Source organism: Mytilus californianus, unplaced genomic scaffold (assembly GCF_021869535.1).
Source record: "Mytilus californianus isolate M0D057914Y unplaced genomic scaffold, xbMytCali1.0.p SCAF_13, whole genome shotgun sequence".
In the NCBI taxonomy this organism is placed as follows: domain Eukaryota; kingdom Metazoa; phylum Mollusca; class Bivalvia; order Mytilida; family Mytilidae; genus Mytilus; species Mytilus californianus.
The window spans coordinates 10132351-10150999 of record NW_026262615.1 but is presented as its reverse complement, the minus strand read 5'-3'; the positions used below and the strand labels follow the sequence as shown (position 1 = coordinate 10150999).

The 18649-nt window shown below is 31.0% G+C and overlaps 1 protein-coding gene across 3 annotated transcripts; it reads right to left on the bottom strand.

The window, feature by feature from the left end:
- Positions 1-139: 139 nt before the first annotated feature.
- LOC127723163 (slit homolog 2 protein-like) lies at positions 140-15710 on the bottom strand. 3 transcript variants are annotated; one of them, XR_007991920.1, is made up of 12 exons: positions 15030-15148; positions 14412-14483; positions 11327-11398; positions 10723-10794; positions 9486-9557; positions 8114-8185; positions 7580-7651; positions 7064-7135; positions 3236-3384; positions 2034-2204; positions 974-1037; positions 140-581 (listed from the first exon to the last, which is right to left on the bottom strand). XR_007991920.1 is itself a non-coding variant. In XM_052229670.1 (12 exons), exons 1-11 carry the CDS (start codon positions 15672-15674, stop codon positions 1015-1017), a joined length of 1008 nt encoding a protein of 335 aa, XP_052085630.1. In that variant the 5' UTR covers positions 15675-15710; the 3' UTR covers positions 140-581; positions 974-1014. The 3 variants fall into 3 exon arrangements, 2 of the variants coding, with proteins under 2 accessions (XP_052085630.1, XP_052085631.1); XM_052229670.1 differs by lacking the exon at positions 15030-15148 and adding an exon at positions 15514-15710; XM_052229671.1 differs by lacking the exons at positions 9486-9557; positions 15030-15148 and adding an exon at positions 15514-15710.
- Between the last annotated feature and the right edge of the window lie 2939 nt (positions 15711-18649).

Below are 18649 nucleotides of genomic sequence, written 5' to 3'. Positions count from 1 at the left end.
ACCCTCAACTGCATCCATCAGTAACTTTAATTTACTGAAAATCGAAATGTTTGTGTATTCTATGTACACGGTATTTTAGTTCATTTGCCTTGTTGATTTGATATTTACATGGCAACAAATCAAAACATCTAATAATAAATCTATACCCACATTTATTGAGAAAGTCGCATACATCAATGATTCAAAAGATATAAATGAAAGATTACCACAATATTCCCACACAGTATTATCAAATGATACAAAAAAAAGCAAATGCTTCAATTAACCAACGTTTCATCCCACACAATTTCATAAATTTATGTCATACATGTTATTAATAAACAAATGCAATGCAATAAAAGGTCTAATAAAAATCATATCAGCTAATAACTGATTTTAATACTACGACATACAACTAAGTTTACGCTCGAGAGAAAGTAAACCACAAAAATTGTAGCTAAGATATTGCCAGACAAAATTTAAAACTAGGCAAAGAATGACTTTTCCCACAATGATGACGATGATGACTATATTTGTATTTCCCCTCAGTTGTCCCTTCTTTTTTGGTTTTTCATGGCTTTCCTTTTACGCTGTTTTTTTCGCTGAAAGAAAAGAAATAAATAGATAAATTTTCTTATAACATTGTTAGTTATTACAATATACTTTATTAATGATATAAAAGTCAATTACGAAAAGATAAATGAGCTTAAAAATGCTGTCAGATGTTTTACCATTTACGTTTTTAGTGTATATCATTATGCCATCACACTGTTTTGTTTCTTATGAGCAAGTGATATTTTGATTGAGTGTGGACTCGCATGATGGGTGATGTATTAACATCAGTGTTTACTTATTCTTCTTCTGCATCCGGTCGTGTTGACAAAGGTTTTTTTTCATTTGATTCCTATATTCTGAATGGATTAAAAATGAATTCATGTCGCTCATGTGTCCTGCTTATTATTTTAAATATAATGATAATGGGAAAACAAATTACCTGATTTATTGTCGAAACTTTCCTGATTTGTTGCCGGATCCTTACTTTGAATGATTGCACGATTCTGTAAACAGATATATACAATATACAACCTCATTGTCTAAAAGTTTAGCTCAATACAGCGAGAATTCTATAGACTAATTTTGACTATCCGTTATTGTTTTATGTGATATTCAACTTTTTTCTTATTTCGAGGATTAGATGATCATGGTATATCTTTGATGTTTTGTTTTGTTAAATCTATTGACAACTTTAAGAGACAAGGACCGATAAAAAGCATGAACTATTACATCAATGCCTGTCTAGTGTAACAGACTGTATGTTGTCCTGTGTTTTTTTGTTCATTTTGTTTTTGGTATGCTACCTTATTGTATTAGCATAAATTAACATTGGTCATGATTTTCAATTAACTGTTTACAACACTTTTAATTTTTTGAAATACCTGGATTTTCTACCCTAGGAATAGATTACTTTAGCTGCATTTAGCAATACATTTCGGAGTTTTAGGTCCTCAATGCTCTTCAACTTAGTAATTCATTTGGTATTTAAACTTTTTTTATTAAGGCGTCACTGAGGAGTCTTTTGTTGATGAAAAGCGTCTGTGTACACAATTTTAAGCCTGGTCTCTTTGATGAGTTTATTGACCCACGCCTCCTTTTGTTCATGTATATGTTGTTGTGATAAGACAAGTGTATAGTTTCCACAGATGTGTTGTTGTGATAAGACAAGTGTATAGTTTCCACAGATATAATTAAGGTATTTATTAACCACAATAGTTCCGTTTCGAAAAGTGCCAGGTGTACACCGAGTTTGGTTTGAACCCGTTAAACAATAACACAATGTGACAACGATAAAAAAAACAATCAAGTATTTCATATTTAGAATGAGAAAATAGATATGTACCTGTAAAAAACTTATAAAAAACGGTATTTCACATCCTAAATTTTACGGTAGTATTTTACTAAAATATCGATTTTGTCATCAACAAATTAAAATATTTAAAATGAGAAAATAGATATGTAAGTACTTTAAAGAATTACATGATTTTCATTTAATTTACCTGAACGACATTTTCCTAAGTTGCAGAAAGATGTTTCGGTTTCGGAACCAACACAATAAAGTCCACCGTCAGACGGTGTGGGGTTGTCACATGTTCTGTTTTTGCTAAGGACGCCATCTCCACAAGTAACAGAACATGACGAGTTGAACCAAGGGCTCCATCCTCCATCAACTATTGCAAAAATATTGAACAACCATTCATAATAATCAGTCAGTTTTGGTTAGTTTGTCAAAATAAATCAAGAACCTAGCTTTTACATTATTATCTTACAAAACAATAGCTCGACCTCATTTAAATCCTCATGCACGCGTCCTATTCATCGTTTAAACCTTTAATATGCTTTACAATTAAATTATAAGGTAAACGATGAATTGTTCATATGCACTTTTTTTATCAATGAAACGATATGAAACAAACAAGGAAAATCGTAATTATATTATTATAATTAAATTGTTGTCACATACTTATTGACAATATTCAAAGGATGTGTTGAATTTTAATTAGATCGCGTCTAGTCCGAAAATTTAGATACTTTGTTAGCATTGCATGCATTGTTTAATGTTTCCGATTGATTTTATTTACTTTGGATATACGTCAAAATGTTTGACTAAATATCTTTGGAAGTTCTTCAAAAATATTGTGCTGATGTATATTCAACCAGTGGTGTCAATCAGATATAGACTCTAAAAATGTCTAAATATCTACTCTAAAATCTGCAATCAAAAGTTTTCTAATTATGCAGTAATATCAAAACTTCAAGCTTTCTGCGACTTACACTACCAGTCCCCATGCACAATTAAAAAAACCACATCGTCTCATTAAACAGAGGTTATTGTACAAATTAGAGAAACGTAGATACAAAATATATGTTTAAATTCAGGAAAAACTCCTCCATTTTTATTATGAGCCGATACCTTAGTGATGAATTGGGTAATTAGTTAAAACCTTTCAAGAATGGTATGACAATTTTATGTATCCTTTGGGTTCTTTAATGACAAGATAAAATAAAATATATATCGTATCTAATTTCGGATTCACAAAAAAAACAGGGACTTTTACTGCTTATACAAAGAAAGAAAAAGAACTATACATTCTTATCGCAAATAGTTGCTACAGAGGTCAAGTTCTGAACGAATAAATTGCAAATACATAAAACATGAGTGAATTTCATCATTTATTAGGAAATATATTAAACTGCTTACGTGGAATTCTGCAGTCTGAAGTATTGAAACTTGTAATTTCTGTCGTTGTGTTGAAATCCTCGCAGGTGCCGATCACAAAATTGACCGTTGTTAACCTTTTTATCACATTTTTCATAAGGCAGCATTTCAATGCGTTGCCGCTTATATTCCTTAAATGTTAAATGTAATACAAAGTTAATGCCGATGTTTTGTACATTTCCATGTCTGTTATTTCACTTCTTGCGAAACAAATTGAAATATCAAAGAGAAGAGATATAAAATATGACAATATTACAAAAATGGAAAAAAAACAACAACATAGTATTGCTAATTCTAATGCAACATCGTTTGTAACGTTCATTTTGATTGGATAACGTCACCAATTTTCATGGCATCAATTCACAATGGATGCTATGAAAACGTACGTGCAAGCGCAGATGACGTATGACAGATTTTAAATGTATGATTTGGCGTTGTTTTCTGTCAGTTTCATTAGATAGCTGTATTGTATCTTAAGCTCCGACGGCATCAACTGGTGATTTGATGGTCGCAAATACCTGTTGACTGGTTCCGCTAATGCGTCGCCAGTAAACTTAATTTGCGACCATCAAATCACCAATTGATGTCGTCGGAACTTCAAATACAATACAGTGATCTCCTAATTTTTGTAAAAAAAAAATACACAAATCATCTAATCAAAATAGATATAAAATGTATCTTTAAATAAAATAATAATCAATGCCATTTATTACAAAAGAGGAACTGATGTCCTGCATATTACTTACAACACAAACTTATCACGTGATCATAAGGTGCCTGACTCAAACTCATCGTCTCAATGAATACCAAATATACTCTATGGTAAGTATTCATTTTACAGATACTTTCAAATTAAAGGGGCACTAGCTGTCAAATTCATGTTCACCGATTTGACTCAAATTCTTATATTTGATTTATAAAAATGTAAAACATTTATCCAAACTATTAAAAGTCTAAAATAAACAGTTAACAGGACATGGGCATGATAACACGTAGCTTCGTTTCGTGTGTATTTTAGTCTAGACGCCATCTAATTAACTATCGAGTTGACCTCCAAAGTCATCCGATGACCATATAAGCGATGTAAACATAAATAAAGATATAAATAGATTAAGCGAACTCGTGCTATTGGATTTTTCTAGGTCTGTTTAATTTCATTTTATAGATTAAAAATATATGTTTATCATCGTTTTTACCTGTATAAGAATGTTGTTTTGTGGATCGGATCAGTCAATCAAATGATTTACCTTTGTTTCACTTTCAATGTTGACATTCTTTTCCTATCAATAACTTTACACATACAATTCACGTGTTATCCATCTCTAGCTAAGGAGTTAAATTGAAGTTCACTCGAATACGGATTCAATGAGGTCGAATTATTACTTACAAGTGAATAATACATCATCAATGTTTCTTAGCTTATTTTGACAAAATTGAACCATACTGGCGGCTAAATTCACTGTTTCACTTTCATTAATGATTGAACCAAAAAAAAATTATATATGAGATTTTTTATATATCTCGTAGCTAGTGCCCCTTTAAGAAACAAATTTAATTTTTCTAATGGGAATAACTCGTTAAAATATTTGATCATCACTCATTTTTGAAAGTGCTAAAGACATATTGCTGATATAAACCTATGATTTAAGTTTCATAAAATTCTGGCAAAAATTGTACACATTGGAGCGCTTATAATGCAATTGTCCATATAATCAATATTTCCAAGGGACATAACTCTTTAAAAATAATCGAGCGGCACTGATTTTCTAATTTGTCTGAAACATTGATGATATAAACCTATAATATAAATTTCATAAAAATCTGGCAAGAATTGTACACATTAAAGTATCTACAACATCAGCCCTTTTGAAAGAATATGAAGCACGTTTGATCATTGTACATAGCAGATTTTGAATGCGATTCTGAATGCATTATCAAACAGATTCAATTCAGATAAAGTGTTCAGTTTTGGTTTACTTTATTAAGCTACATCTGGCTCAGCATATTCACTCTGCTAATATTTTGGAAGAGCATATTTTGGTAAAACTTTGATATCTAAGAGGCAACAGTACTTTAGCGATTGGGGGATATTACAACCTCATAAATCGATTCATAACATACAGATAAATGCAATATCAGGATGTAATAAATCAACTCTTTATATTTTGCAGATAAATTAAGTTTCTCCAAAAATGGCATTCTTGAAAAAGTTTCATCTATTGAAAGTTAAATAAGAATGTAGAAATGAAGTTTTTGAAGGTAAAATTATTATGATTTAGAAATAAGTATTTGGAAAACATCAATTACAATATGTGTACCTTCTTTAAAACAAAATTAAAATGGCATTAAGTTTTCAGTAACTATCAACTGCATTTAAATTGTTGATGATTTGGGGTTGACGGTAACCGACCTCGTGGCAAACTGACTTAACTGGTACCCTGTAAACTGACTTAATTGGTACCCTGTAAACTGACTTAACTGGTACCCTGTTTAGTTGTCTGTGAGAAAATCAATTAATGTATGTTGAGGAAAACATACTATATTATATTAAATAATAATTTACCAAAAATTTGAAAGGACGATCTCCAAGTATTCAATAGATGATATATATTTTTAAACTGATATTCTTGTTGCAATTTCTATGGATTTGAACTGCAAATTTAAAATATTGAATCAAATTAATAGTTAAATAATTATGTAGAAAAGTGGTGTGGGTAGAAAGTAGAATAACAGTTAACCTGCTGAGTTCCCGAAGAACATCAATTAAATATGTACATACAAATTTACCGTACAGTTTATAATCAGATCAAATCTAAGATAAGATACAATAATACTTGAAATTCTTGAAAACTGGAAGTTGTTATTACTTAAATCTCTGAAAAATAATCAATTATCATGATGTGAAAGACAATACTTAATTAAGATACAGATACTAAAAGTACCAAATAGGTGGTTCTCCATGTATTTAATAGATGAAATATTTTTCTTTAAAATTATATTGTTGAAGTACTTTTTATAGCTTTGAACTCCAACCTACAAATATATAATATGGTTGAAAGTGTAATAAGTGTGTCTAAATAAGGTGTGCGTAGAAAATAGAATGACGGTGAACCTGTTGAATTCTCAGTACACAAGTATTTTGACGAACATCAGTTATATATGTACGTAATTAAATAAAGGCAACAGTAGTATACCGCTGTTCAATATTTATAATTCGATTGAACAAAAACAAATCCGGGTAACAAACTAATACCGATAGAAAAATATCAACTATAAGAGGAAAACAACGGAACAACAAAAACACTGAACTACAACAGAGGCAAACTCCAACATACATAGAAACAGACTGTAGATAACAACTGCCATATTCCTGACTTGGTACATAATATGTTAAGAAAAAAGGGTGGGTTGAACCTGGTTTTAAAGCTAACCAAAGCTCCCGCTTATATGGCAACGTTAAAAAATACCGCTAAAATGACCACACTGCGTGTCAGGAATACAGTACAAACAATCGTAAGAACACTCAACACAGAGAAATACATAAATAACTAATATAATAGTACATTTCAACAGGTAAATCGCAGAATAACAACGGACACCTCCCATGAATCTACGACAGCACACCACAAACGAAATAAACTGCACGTCACATAAATCGAACAACGTCACAAAAAGTGATGTATTTTTTGTGACGTTTATATTATCACAGGTAAATTTCTAAAAGTAAAATAGATTTGTTTTATTTATAAACACGTACAAGAATGAATAAACAATAATATAGAGACTGAGATAGACATCAATCACACTTACAAAAGTTGAAACTTCGTAGTCGTCGATAACAGACCTTCTGGCAAACTTTCTAAGTTGTTATTCCTTAAAAATCTGGAAGAAAATCAATAATCACGTTTATGGAAGAATATACTTAATTTAGATACTGATACTCAAATTGCCACAGATTTCAAAAGTCTTCATGAATTCAATATATTTTTGAAATGATATTCTTAAAGCTTATATAGCTTTGAACTGCAACCATTAAATATCTAACGAGATAAAAAGTTTAATAAGTATTTAGAAATGAAGTGTGCGTAGAAAATAGAATGATGGTAAAGCTTCTGAGTCCTTGGTACACAAGTATATTGAAGAACATGTTTATAAATTTGCGTAATTAAATATATAATACAATCTAGAATATGATAACGCCTAATTCATGTATTCAGGAGAAAGACATCAATCATACTTACAATATTTTTAAATTCAAATTCGATTGATTATATAGTACAATCTATTATGAGATAAAGTCTGAGATAAAACATCAATCACACTTACAAAATAACAAGTTTCGTAGTCGTTGATAACAACCCTTCTGGTAAACTTACTAACTTGTTATTATCTAACTGTCTGGAAGAAAATCAATTAACATGATCAAGTAAGAATATACTTAATTAAGATACTGATACTCAAAAGTAACATCATGTGCGTAATAAAATTTACAATAAAATCGATCGGTTTTGCTCACACATTGTTGTCAATATAATGGAATTTGCGACTGTCATATACAAGTGAGAGGTTTAGCTAGCTATAACAGCAGGTTTAATCCACCATTTTCTACATAATGAAATGCCTGTACCAAGTCAGGAATATGACAGTTGTATATGAGCTTTTGATTTTGCAATTTTAAAAACTTTTCGTTTTGAATTTACCTTGGATTTCGGTATTTTTGTTATTTTACTTTCTATAATATGATAAAGCCTGAGATAGATATCAATCACACTTACAATAGTTATAGATTCACATTCGATTAAATATACTGCACAATCTATAATAAGATAAAGTCTGAGATAAGACATCAATCACACTTACAATGACTGAAGTTCCGTAGTCATCGATAACAGACCTTCTGGTAAACTTATTATGTTGTTATCATTTAAATATCTGGAAGAAAATCAATTATTATGATCATGTAAGAATATACTTAATTAAGATACTGATACTCAAAAGTATCAAAGATTTCAAAGGTTGATCTCTAAATGTACCAAAGAGATTAAATATATTTTTTGATATTCTTGATGCAAAATTTATACCTTTTTGGGTATACCTTTGCACCCTTAAAACATTTGATAAGATTAAAAATTAAATCAGTATGTATAAAGGAGGTGTGCGTGATGGAAACCTTCTGAATTCCCGGTACACAAGTATTTTGACGAAAACAAATTAAATATGTAAGTAATTAAATATACAATACAATCTCTAATAAGATAAAGTCTGAGATAGACATGAATCACACTTACAAATTTTGAAGATTTGTGGTCGATGACAACAGACCTTCTGGTAAACTTTCTATGTTGTTATTATTTAAAGATCCGGAAGAAAATCAATTATCACGATTATGCAAGAATATACTTAATTAAAATACTGATACTCAAATTACCACAGATTTCAAAAGTCGGTCTTCATATATTCAATATAGTTTTTGAGCTGATATTCTTAACGCTATGTTTATAGCTTTGAACTGTAACCATTAAACATAAAACGAGATTAAAAGTTTAACATGTCTAATAAGTATGAAGAAATGATGTGTGCGTAGAAAATAAAATAATGGTAAAACTGTTGAGTTCCCGGTACACAAGTTTATTGAAGAACATCAGTTATATATATATATATATGAAAAAAAAGTAAGGCTGAAAATGCACCAAATATTTATATTCAATATGAATATTCACATTTTGTCTATTACAACAACAAATTGTTCAAAAATGTTCTCCATAGTATTCTACCGGTTTCACTGTTTAACAGATCTTCAAGGATATGGTTATTATGACGTTCAGCACTAAATAATAATGTCGCTGATGGACGTTACCCCTGACGACGTCGCCAGCAACCATATCATTGAAGATCTGTTAAATAGTGAAACCGGTAGGATACTATGGAGAACATTTTTGAACAATTTGTTGTTGTAATAGACAAAATGTGAATATTCATATTGAATATAAATATTTGGTGCATTTTCAGCCTTACTTTTTTTCCCTATTCTATGCACAGCGTGGCCAAATTTAAAACTTTTTAATACATATATATAAATATATATACGTAATCAACTATACAAAGCAATCTATAATAAAATGATTTCTTAACTAACTACCAATCACACTTACAATATTTTTCGAATCATGTTCGATTAAATATACAATACAATCTATAATACGATACTGAGATAAACATCAATCACACTTACATATATTCAAGACTCGTAGTCATCGATAACAGACCTTCTGGTAAACTTATTATGTTGTTATCATTTAAATATCTGGAAGAAAATCAATTAACATGATTATGTAAGAATATATTTGATTAAGATACTGATACTCAAAAGTACCAATTTAAGGTTTCAAAGGTTGATCTCTGTATGTACCAAAAAGATTAAATATATGTTTCGATATTCTTGATGCAGTGTTTATACCTTTAAACTCGTCCTTAAAACATTTAATACGATAGAATACCGATAATTAAATAAGTATGTATTATGGTGGTACATAACACTTCAGGGAGATAACTCTGTAAAAATCAACTGAACGTTTTAATCACGTTCTATTGTTAAGGAAATATTAAGCTTCTCAATGATCAAAATTAGTGTTTGTTAAACTGGTATATATCTAATGAAATTGTTCCGATTAAGTGTGTGGTTCAAGTTTTTTGAAATTTTTGTATTTTTGTCAAAGGGTAAAAGTAAATATTTTGTCAAAATTTTATGAATATCAAACGAGCCGAATTAATTTTAGTCAAGGTGTTTGGTACCACCTTAAGAAGGTGTGCGTAGAAAATAGAATGATGGTAAACGTACACAAGTATTTTGACGAACATAAGTTAAGTATGTACGTAATTAAATAAACAATACAACCTCTAATAAGATAAAGTCTGAGATAGATATGAATCACGCTTACAAATTTTGAAGATTTGTGTTCGATGACAACAGACCTTCTAGTAAACTTTCTAAGTTGTTATTATTTAAAGATCCGGAAGAAAATCTATTATCACGAATATGCAAGAATATACATAATTAAGATACTGATACTCAAATTATCACAGATTTCAAGTCTTCATGTATTCAATATATTTTTGAGCTGATATTCTTAACGCTATGTTTATATCTTTGACCTGCAACCATTTAACATTAAACGAGAGTAAAAGTTTAACATGTTTAATATATATATATAATATATATAATACGTAATCAAGTCTAAATTGAAAACAACGTTCAAACCTATGATTGCGTTCGATAAAAACTGCAATTTTTATACGTGTGTATGCAAAACAAATTTCTTGGTACGTAATCAACTATACAAAGCAATCTATAATAAGATGAATTCTTAACAAACTACCAATCACACTTGCAATATTTTTAAAATCATGTTGGATTAAATATACAATACAATCTATAAAACGATACTGAGATAGGCACCAATCACACTTACAAAGAGTTAAGATTCGTAGTCGTCGATAACAGATCTTTTGATAAACTTATTATGTTGTTATCACTTAAATCTCTGGAAGAAAATCAATTATCACGATTATGCAAGAATATACTTAAGATACTGATACTCAAATTACCACAGATTTCAAAAGTCTTCATGTATTCAATATATTTTTGAGCTGATATTCTTAACGCTATGTTTATATCTTTGACCTGCAACCATTTAACATTAAACGAGAGTAAAAGTTTAACATGTTTAATAAGTATATAGAAATGAAGTGTGCGTAGAAAAATAGAATGATGGTAAAACTGTTGAGTTCTCGGTATACAAATATATTAAAGAACATTTTTTAGTCCATTTTCACTGAACAAGTTCACATTTTTATTTAGGGGCCGGCTGAAGCCCGCCTCAAGGAGCGGGAAAATCCCGCTGTGTTGAAGACCCATTGGTGGCCTTGGGCTGTTTTCTGCTCTTTGGTCGGGTTGTTGTCTCTTTGACACATTCCCCATTTACATTCTCAATTTCATTATATATGTGTGTAATTAAATATACAGTACAATCTATAATAAGATAAAGTCTGAGATAAGACATCAATCACACTTACAAAACTCGAAGATTAGTGTTCGATGACAGCAGACCTTTTGGCAAACTTTCTAAGTTGTTCTCACTTAAATCTCTGTAAGAAAATCAATTATCACGATTAGAGGCCTTTAACCTCAAAGATGTGAAATCCAAACTTCCGGATTGGTCATGTGCATTATCAAAATAATATTATAGTCCAGCTGGTCATGTTATTACTGGCGACCTTGGCATCGTAACCAATAAACAACTAAGAGAGTTGTTAGCCAAGGGACCAAAATATAGAATTCCCCAGCCCATCAACTGGAAAATGAACATCAGGTTACTGATGGATGCAGTTGGGGACTATGCTAGAAAATGGGTAAAGCGCGACTTGACGAACCAGAACTGGACACTTTGTCTGAATGGATCAAAGCTATTCGATCATGCATTCAGAAGCGCATTCAGAAACTACGATGTACTATGAGCACAAGGGTTTCTAACCCATTCAAGAACACGGAGGTTGTGGATGCTATCTCCTCTTTGTATACGAATCTGTCGTTGTTCCAGCTGATAAAGCCTCCAATAATACTGTCTTCGTATGTAAAAACCATTATTTGCAATGTCTCACAAAAGAGCTTGGAATAAACAGCACAACTGGTAATCCTACATATTCTTTAACATCATTTACAAAGGATGAAATTTTACAAAATCACAAATTTGTCCTTCTTTCTTTTGGTATTAACATCAAAGAAAACAAAGAAAATCTACTGTCATTATACTGGATACCATAACTTCACAAAACTCCTTATAAAGAACGATACATAGCTGGATCATCAAGATGTTCGACTAAACACCTTTCTATAGTGCTGACTACTATTCTTTCTACTGTAAAAGATGGCCTAAAAAATGGTGTGATGAGATAAATTCAACCAGTGGTGTCGATCAGATGTGCAATCTCAAATACTCTAAAGATCTACTGCTAAATCTTAGATCACAGTCTCTGCAATTTTGCAGCAACATTAAGACCTTTGATTTTTCTACGCTTTACACTACTATTCCCCATGCTCAATTGAAAGATAGACTTCACCATCTCATTAAACAGAAATTTTTCTATAAAAACAGGAATCGTAGATATAAATTTGTTGTTATGGGTTATAATAATTCTTATTTTGTGAAGAACCACACTGATTCTAACTGAAAATACACTGAAGATGATATTATCAAAATGCTGGACTTTTTAATCGACAATATATCTGTTGAGATTGGAGGATTGATATTTCAACAGACACGGTATTCCAATGGGTACTAATTGTGCACCCCTTCTGGCCGATTTGTTTTTGTACTCGTATGAAGCAGAATTCATTCAGAACCTTCTAAAAGTCAAAAAGAAAAAGCACCTTGCGAAATTCTTTAATTTTACCTTCAGATATATTGATGATGTCCTATCACTGAATAACCCATATTTCAGTCAGTAATTGCATCTTATATATCCCAGTGAACTTGAAATTAAGGATACTACTGATACTAGAAGGACTGCTTCATACCTTGATCTTTTCCTCAATATTGACACAGATGGACGACTTCACACTAAAATCTTTGACAAACGGGATGATTTCAACTTCCCTATTATCAATTTACCATTTCTCAGCAGTAACATACCCTCTGTTCCGTCGTATGGTGTTTACATATCACAAATGATACGTTATGTTCGTGCATGTTCACACTATACTGACTTTATATACAGGGGTGTGCTCCTTACGCAGAAACTGCTCCAACAGAGTTATGAGGAGGAAAGATTAAAAATGACACTCCGTAAATATTAAGGACACCATCACGAATTGGTTGATCTATACGATGTGTCTGTATCTAAACTAACTAACGACATTTTTACCACGCCTTTAAAAGTTTGTCCGTTGTTATTCTGTGGTTTACATGTTGTGATGTACTATTATATTATTTATTTATGTATTTCTCTGTCCTGATTGTTCTTGCATTTATTTGTACTGTATTCCTGTCACGTAATGTTTTTATTTTAGCGGTACTTTTAACATTGCCATATAAGCAGGAGGTTTGGCTAGCCATAAAACCAGGTTCAACAAACCATTTTTTTCTTAAAATGTCCTGTAATAAGTCAGCAATATGGCAGCTGTTATCGAATAGTCCGTTTCTATGTATGTTGGTGTTTTTGTTGCAGTTCAGTGTTTCTGTTGTTCTGTTGTTTTCCTCTTAAAGTTGATGTGTTTCCCTCGGTTTTAGTTTGTAAGCTGGATTTGTTTTCTCTTAATCGATTTATGACTTTTGAACAGGGTATACTACTGTTGCTCTTTATTTATGAAAGAATATACTTAAGATACTGATACTCAAATTACCACAGATTTCAAAAGTCGGTCTTCAAGTATTCAATATATTTTTTGAGCTGATATTCTTTACGCTATGTTTATAGCTTTGAAATGCAACCCTAAATCTTTAAACGAGTTAAACGTTTAACATATTTAATAAGTATGTAGAAATGATGTGTGCGTAGAAAATAGAATGATGGTAAAACTGTTGAGTTCTCGGTACACACATATATTGAAGAACATCAGTTATATATATACGCAAATAAAGGCAACAGTAGACTTATACTAAAGTTATTGTCCGTAAACGAGAAAATCCTAGCTTTTTTGGCCCGTTTTTTTTTGGCATTTATTCTTAAACGGTTTGAACCATAACCCTCATAATCAATCATAACATTCCTTTTAAATACTGGAACCATGGGGTAAAATTTCATAGAGATCCATACACTTATACACAACTTATTGTCCTGATACAAGAAAAATGCTTGTTTTTGGCCCCTTTTTGACCCCTAATTCCTAAACAATTAGGATAATAACCCATAAAATTAATCCCAATCTTTCTTGATGTGGTATAACCTTGTGGTACAAGTTCATGGAGATCCATACACTTATTGTCATGTAATTGTCTTGAAACCAGATTAATGTCTTCGGACGACGACGACGAAGAAGACGACGCTGACAACATCAAAACTTTATACGAACGCAAAAATTTTGCGGTCGTATAATTGATTGATTGTTGGTTGCTTAACGTCCAAAGGTCGTATAAAAATATATTGCATTGACTATACTCACAGTACTATAAGGAATGTTAAACCTGATAAGTCATTCGGTACTAGTGAGGTCAAGTTATTTCCATTAAGATATCTGAAAGTATAAAAATTAAAAACGTTCAATAGTTAAAAAAAAAATAGATACGATACCACTAGGCGATCAATGAACATAAAATTTAGATCTTATCCCAAATATGAAGATAAGGACAAATGATTTGGCATCTACGCGAGAAAATTCGTTAAATTGCAAATCTCTTTGAAAAGAAGTCAGCAAATGATTAAGGTAGCAGGAGTGAAAAATAATCATCATTTAGTGAATATTAAAATCATTTAATTTTGACCGGTATCAGGATAAACTGACGAATTGATGACCAATATTGAATGTATGGAATGAAAATCAACAGTTTATCATGTCACAGTATAGACAATAGTATGACAGACTATCATTAAATTGATAAAATGAAAGAAGGAATTTAGAATTGGACAATAAGGATTATGAAAAGTAAAAGATAACACATAACTTACATTGTTAAATCAGTATTTTTAAAGCACATAATTGGAGATCAAAACGTCATTGATAAATTCATGAATATTCTAGTAGATAGCAATTGTAAGATTCATTATTTTTAAAATCTATTACCATTGTCAGTCTGGATTGTCCGGTAAATTTTTGTAGGATGACAACTGAACACATTCATCATTTATATATCATCCAACTTCATAAAAGATCGACTCTCACACACACACACACATCCACACACTTCACACACACACACACATCCAAACAAACACATACACAAACAAACATACACAAACAAACATACACATACGTATTTATCCATGTTTGCAGTTTGCCGTCATAGGGCTGTGATATTTCCGTACGAATATGAATCAAGAATGTAATACAAAGCAACATAAACTTTTGTTTTTACTTGTCAACGCACCAGATCTCGCTGTCATAGTAGATAAAACGATTTGTTTATTTTTATATCTACTTATTTGATTTATCGATAAATGTAAATAACAGTTGATAAATTTCGCGTCCGACGAATTTTTATAGATTTGCTTTTATCACGAATGCACAAGTACTTTAGGTTACAGCATATGTAATTTACAGTACTTACAATTCTGTTGTATCTGAGGGAATATTTGGTGGTATTTCCGTTAAATTCTTTAGAGTACAATTAACACTTGTACCAAAACATATACAAGGTTGTACACATCCAATGACTAAATCCCCTTTTACAAAGCTAATAAACAAAATAACTGTAACTGTGCTCAACATTTTCTTTGATGATTTCCTTTCCCTCGTTTTCCTTGTGTTATCTATAAGAATAAATTCAAAAAGTTTACAGTCATTTATGTTTGATAAACCACAGAATTTTCAAGCGAGAACGACAGAGATAGCGCAATGACTACTAGTATGTGAAAGTCCATAGTTTTTCTTTATTTAACTCTGTCAGATATATTTCCCTTTCCTTTATGGTATTAAGTATCACACATTTTGAAAAGAAGTTTTCACACCTCTCGCTTGATTGTTTTACAAATATACAAGCATTTTGACTGTTACTGAATAAACCCTTGACAATCTTTTGACGTATATTTTCGTATTTCAATAATGATGTTGCATTGACATTGAGATGGATAATTTTTGTACATCCGGTACCTTAAAAAAATGTACGTGGTAAATATATATTTAAAAATTTACTTCGACACCAGTTATACGTGTACAACTTCTCCTTATGTAAACAAAACTTTGCACTTAAACTTTTCACATTACAAAACGGCAGCATCTGCCCCTTTAAGGATGGAAGGCCACAGTGAAATGTGTCATATAAATCATTTCTACATTAAGTTGCAACAACCAATAACGCTAATATTAACGATCATTAGTTTTAGTTTCTCACAGTATAATGTATGAGAGAAGCGAAAGATACCAAAGGGACATTCAAACTCATAAGTCGACAATAAACTGACAACCCCATGGCAAAAGAAGAAAACAACCAAAAGACAAACAACAGTATTCAAAACAACATAGATATCTATAAAGACTGAGCAACACGAACCCCACCAATATCCGGGGGTGATCTCAGGTGCTTCGGAGTGGTAGGTTTTCCTGTTCCACGTGTACAAGTGAACCAATTACTAATGTAAGCATCCCGACCTTACTACTATATGCATAATTTCCCTTTTGACACCAGTACATCGCACATAAAGGTACCATGGCATAGGTCATTTGATGAATAAAACAATAGAGTTCAATGTGTCTACTAAAACATTACTACATTCAATGTGAACTCGTGATGTACACTTTTATAAGAACTAAGAACAATGTTAATTAATGATCAATAAAACGGCGGAAATTACCTTATAAAATAATTTCTCTAATTCTTTGGCAATTTTACCCTTTCCGGACCCATCGTATAACAAAATTTAATCAACGTGTGGTTGTCGATGATCTCAGAAGATGATTGGATGAGTTTAAGGGTCATAACCTTTATCAGCTCATAGGATGAATCAAAATATGCGAACAGTGAAATTGACAACTTTGTGGAATGTGGAAGGCACTCGAAGGGGATTTTTGTTTATCAAAAATGAAAATTTATTTGATAATCATTAGAGAAATAGATTCTCAAATAGTTTCTCGTGGATTATCGGATTTATCCACTCGTACCAATATAAGAATCTATATATAATACGAATAGCAAAGAAAATTGATTTCAGTTCCACATAATATAATCCATTAAAGAACAAATTTTAACTCATAACTTTTGTAAGAATACCGGTAAAAATTATATATTTCCGTTTTGATTTTTAAAATTCTTGCACTTGTAATTGTATTTTAACCATTCGGGTTATACTGATTTATTCATAGTGCTACGATCAGGCATTTTATCATTTCGGGTTATACTGACTTATTCATAGTGTTACGATGAGGTATTTTATCCATTCGGGTTATACTGATTTATTCATAGTGTTACGATGTGGTATTTTATCCTTTCGGGTTATACTGATTTATTCATGATGATATGATGAGAAATGTACATATTTTAAAAAGGTAATTTAGGTTTCCTTTCAAACTTTGAACCCACATTGTCAGATTCCAATTCGCAGGTCTAGTAAATGGATATCTAGAATTATACGTTGACAAATCAGAAGGTATGAATGACAACAATAAATATTTCGAACGAATCTTAGTTCAACACGTTTGCAAAAAAGGTTAAGTTTATAAAATAAACACAAGAACAGAGTTCCAATGTCCCCCGCTTTGCACATATTTTATCTATCCAAGGTACAAGGGCAATAACTAAAAAAATCACATTTTTTTTGTTTTTTAAAAAAACTTTTTATTAATATCTTAAGAGAAATGAAGGCTTCAGAGCAAATGCAATGTGATTTCCATTATAATCTATATTTCCAAGGGACATAGCTCGTTAAAAATATTTGATCAGAACTTATTTTCGAAAGTGTCAAAGACATTGCTGATATAAACCTATAATATAAGTTTCATAAAATTCTGGCAAGAATTAAAAACATGAGAACGATAACATTGAAATTTTCAATATAATCAATATTTTCAAGGGGAATAACTCTTTTAAGAATAATTGATCGGCACTGATTTTTAAACTCTTCAAGAACAGTAATGATATCAACCTATAATATAAATTTCATAAAAATCTGGCAAGAATTGAACACATGAGAGCGCCCATAAGACAATTTTCCATTTAATAATATTTCCTAGGGGCATAACCCTTTAAAAAATTATTGATCGGCACTGATTTTCAAAATTCGTCCAAGACATTGCTAATATAAACCTATGATTTTAGTTTCATAAAATTCTGGTAAGAATTGTACATTTGAGAGCGCTAACAATGCAATTCTCCATATAACTTATATTTCCAAGGGGCATAACTCTTTTTAAAATAATTGATCGGCACTGATTTTCGAACTCGTCCAAGGCATTACTTATATAAACCTATGACATAAATTTTATAAAAATCTGGCAAGAATTGAACACATGAGAGCGCTAACAATGCAATTTTCCATAAAATTAATGTTCCAAGGGGCAAAACTCTTTTAAAAAATAATTGATCGGCACTGATTTTAGAACTCGTCCAAGACATTGCTAATATAAACTTATGATTTAAGTTTCATAAAAATCTGGCAAGAATTGAACACATGAGAGCGCTAACGATAAAATTTTCCATAAAATTAATGTTCCAAGGGCATAACTCTAAAAAATGATTAATCGGCACTGAT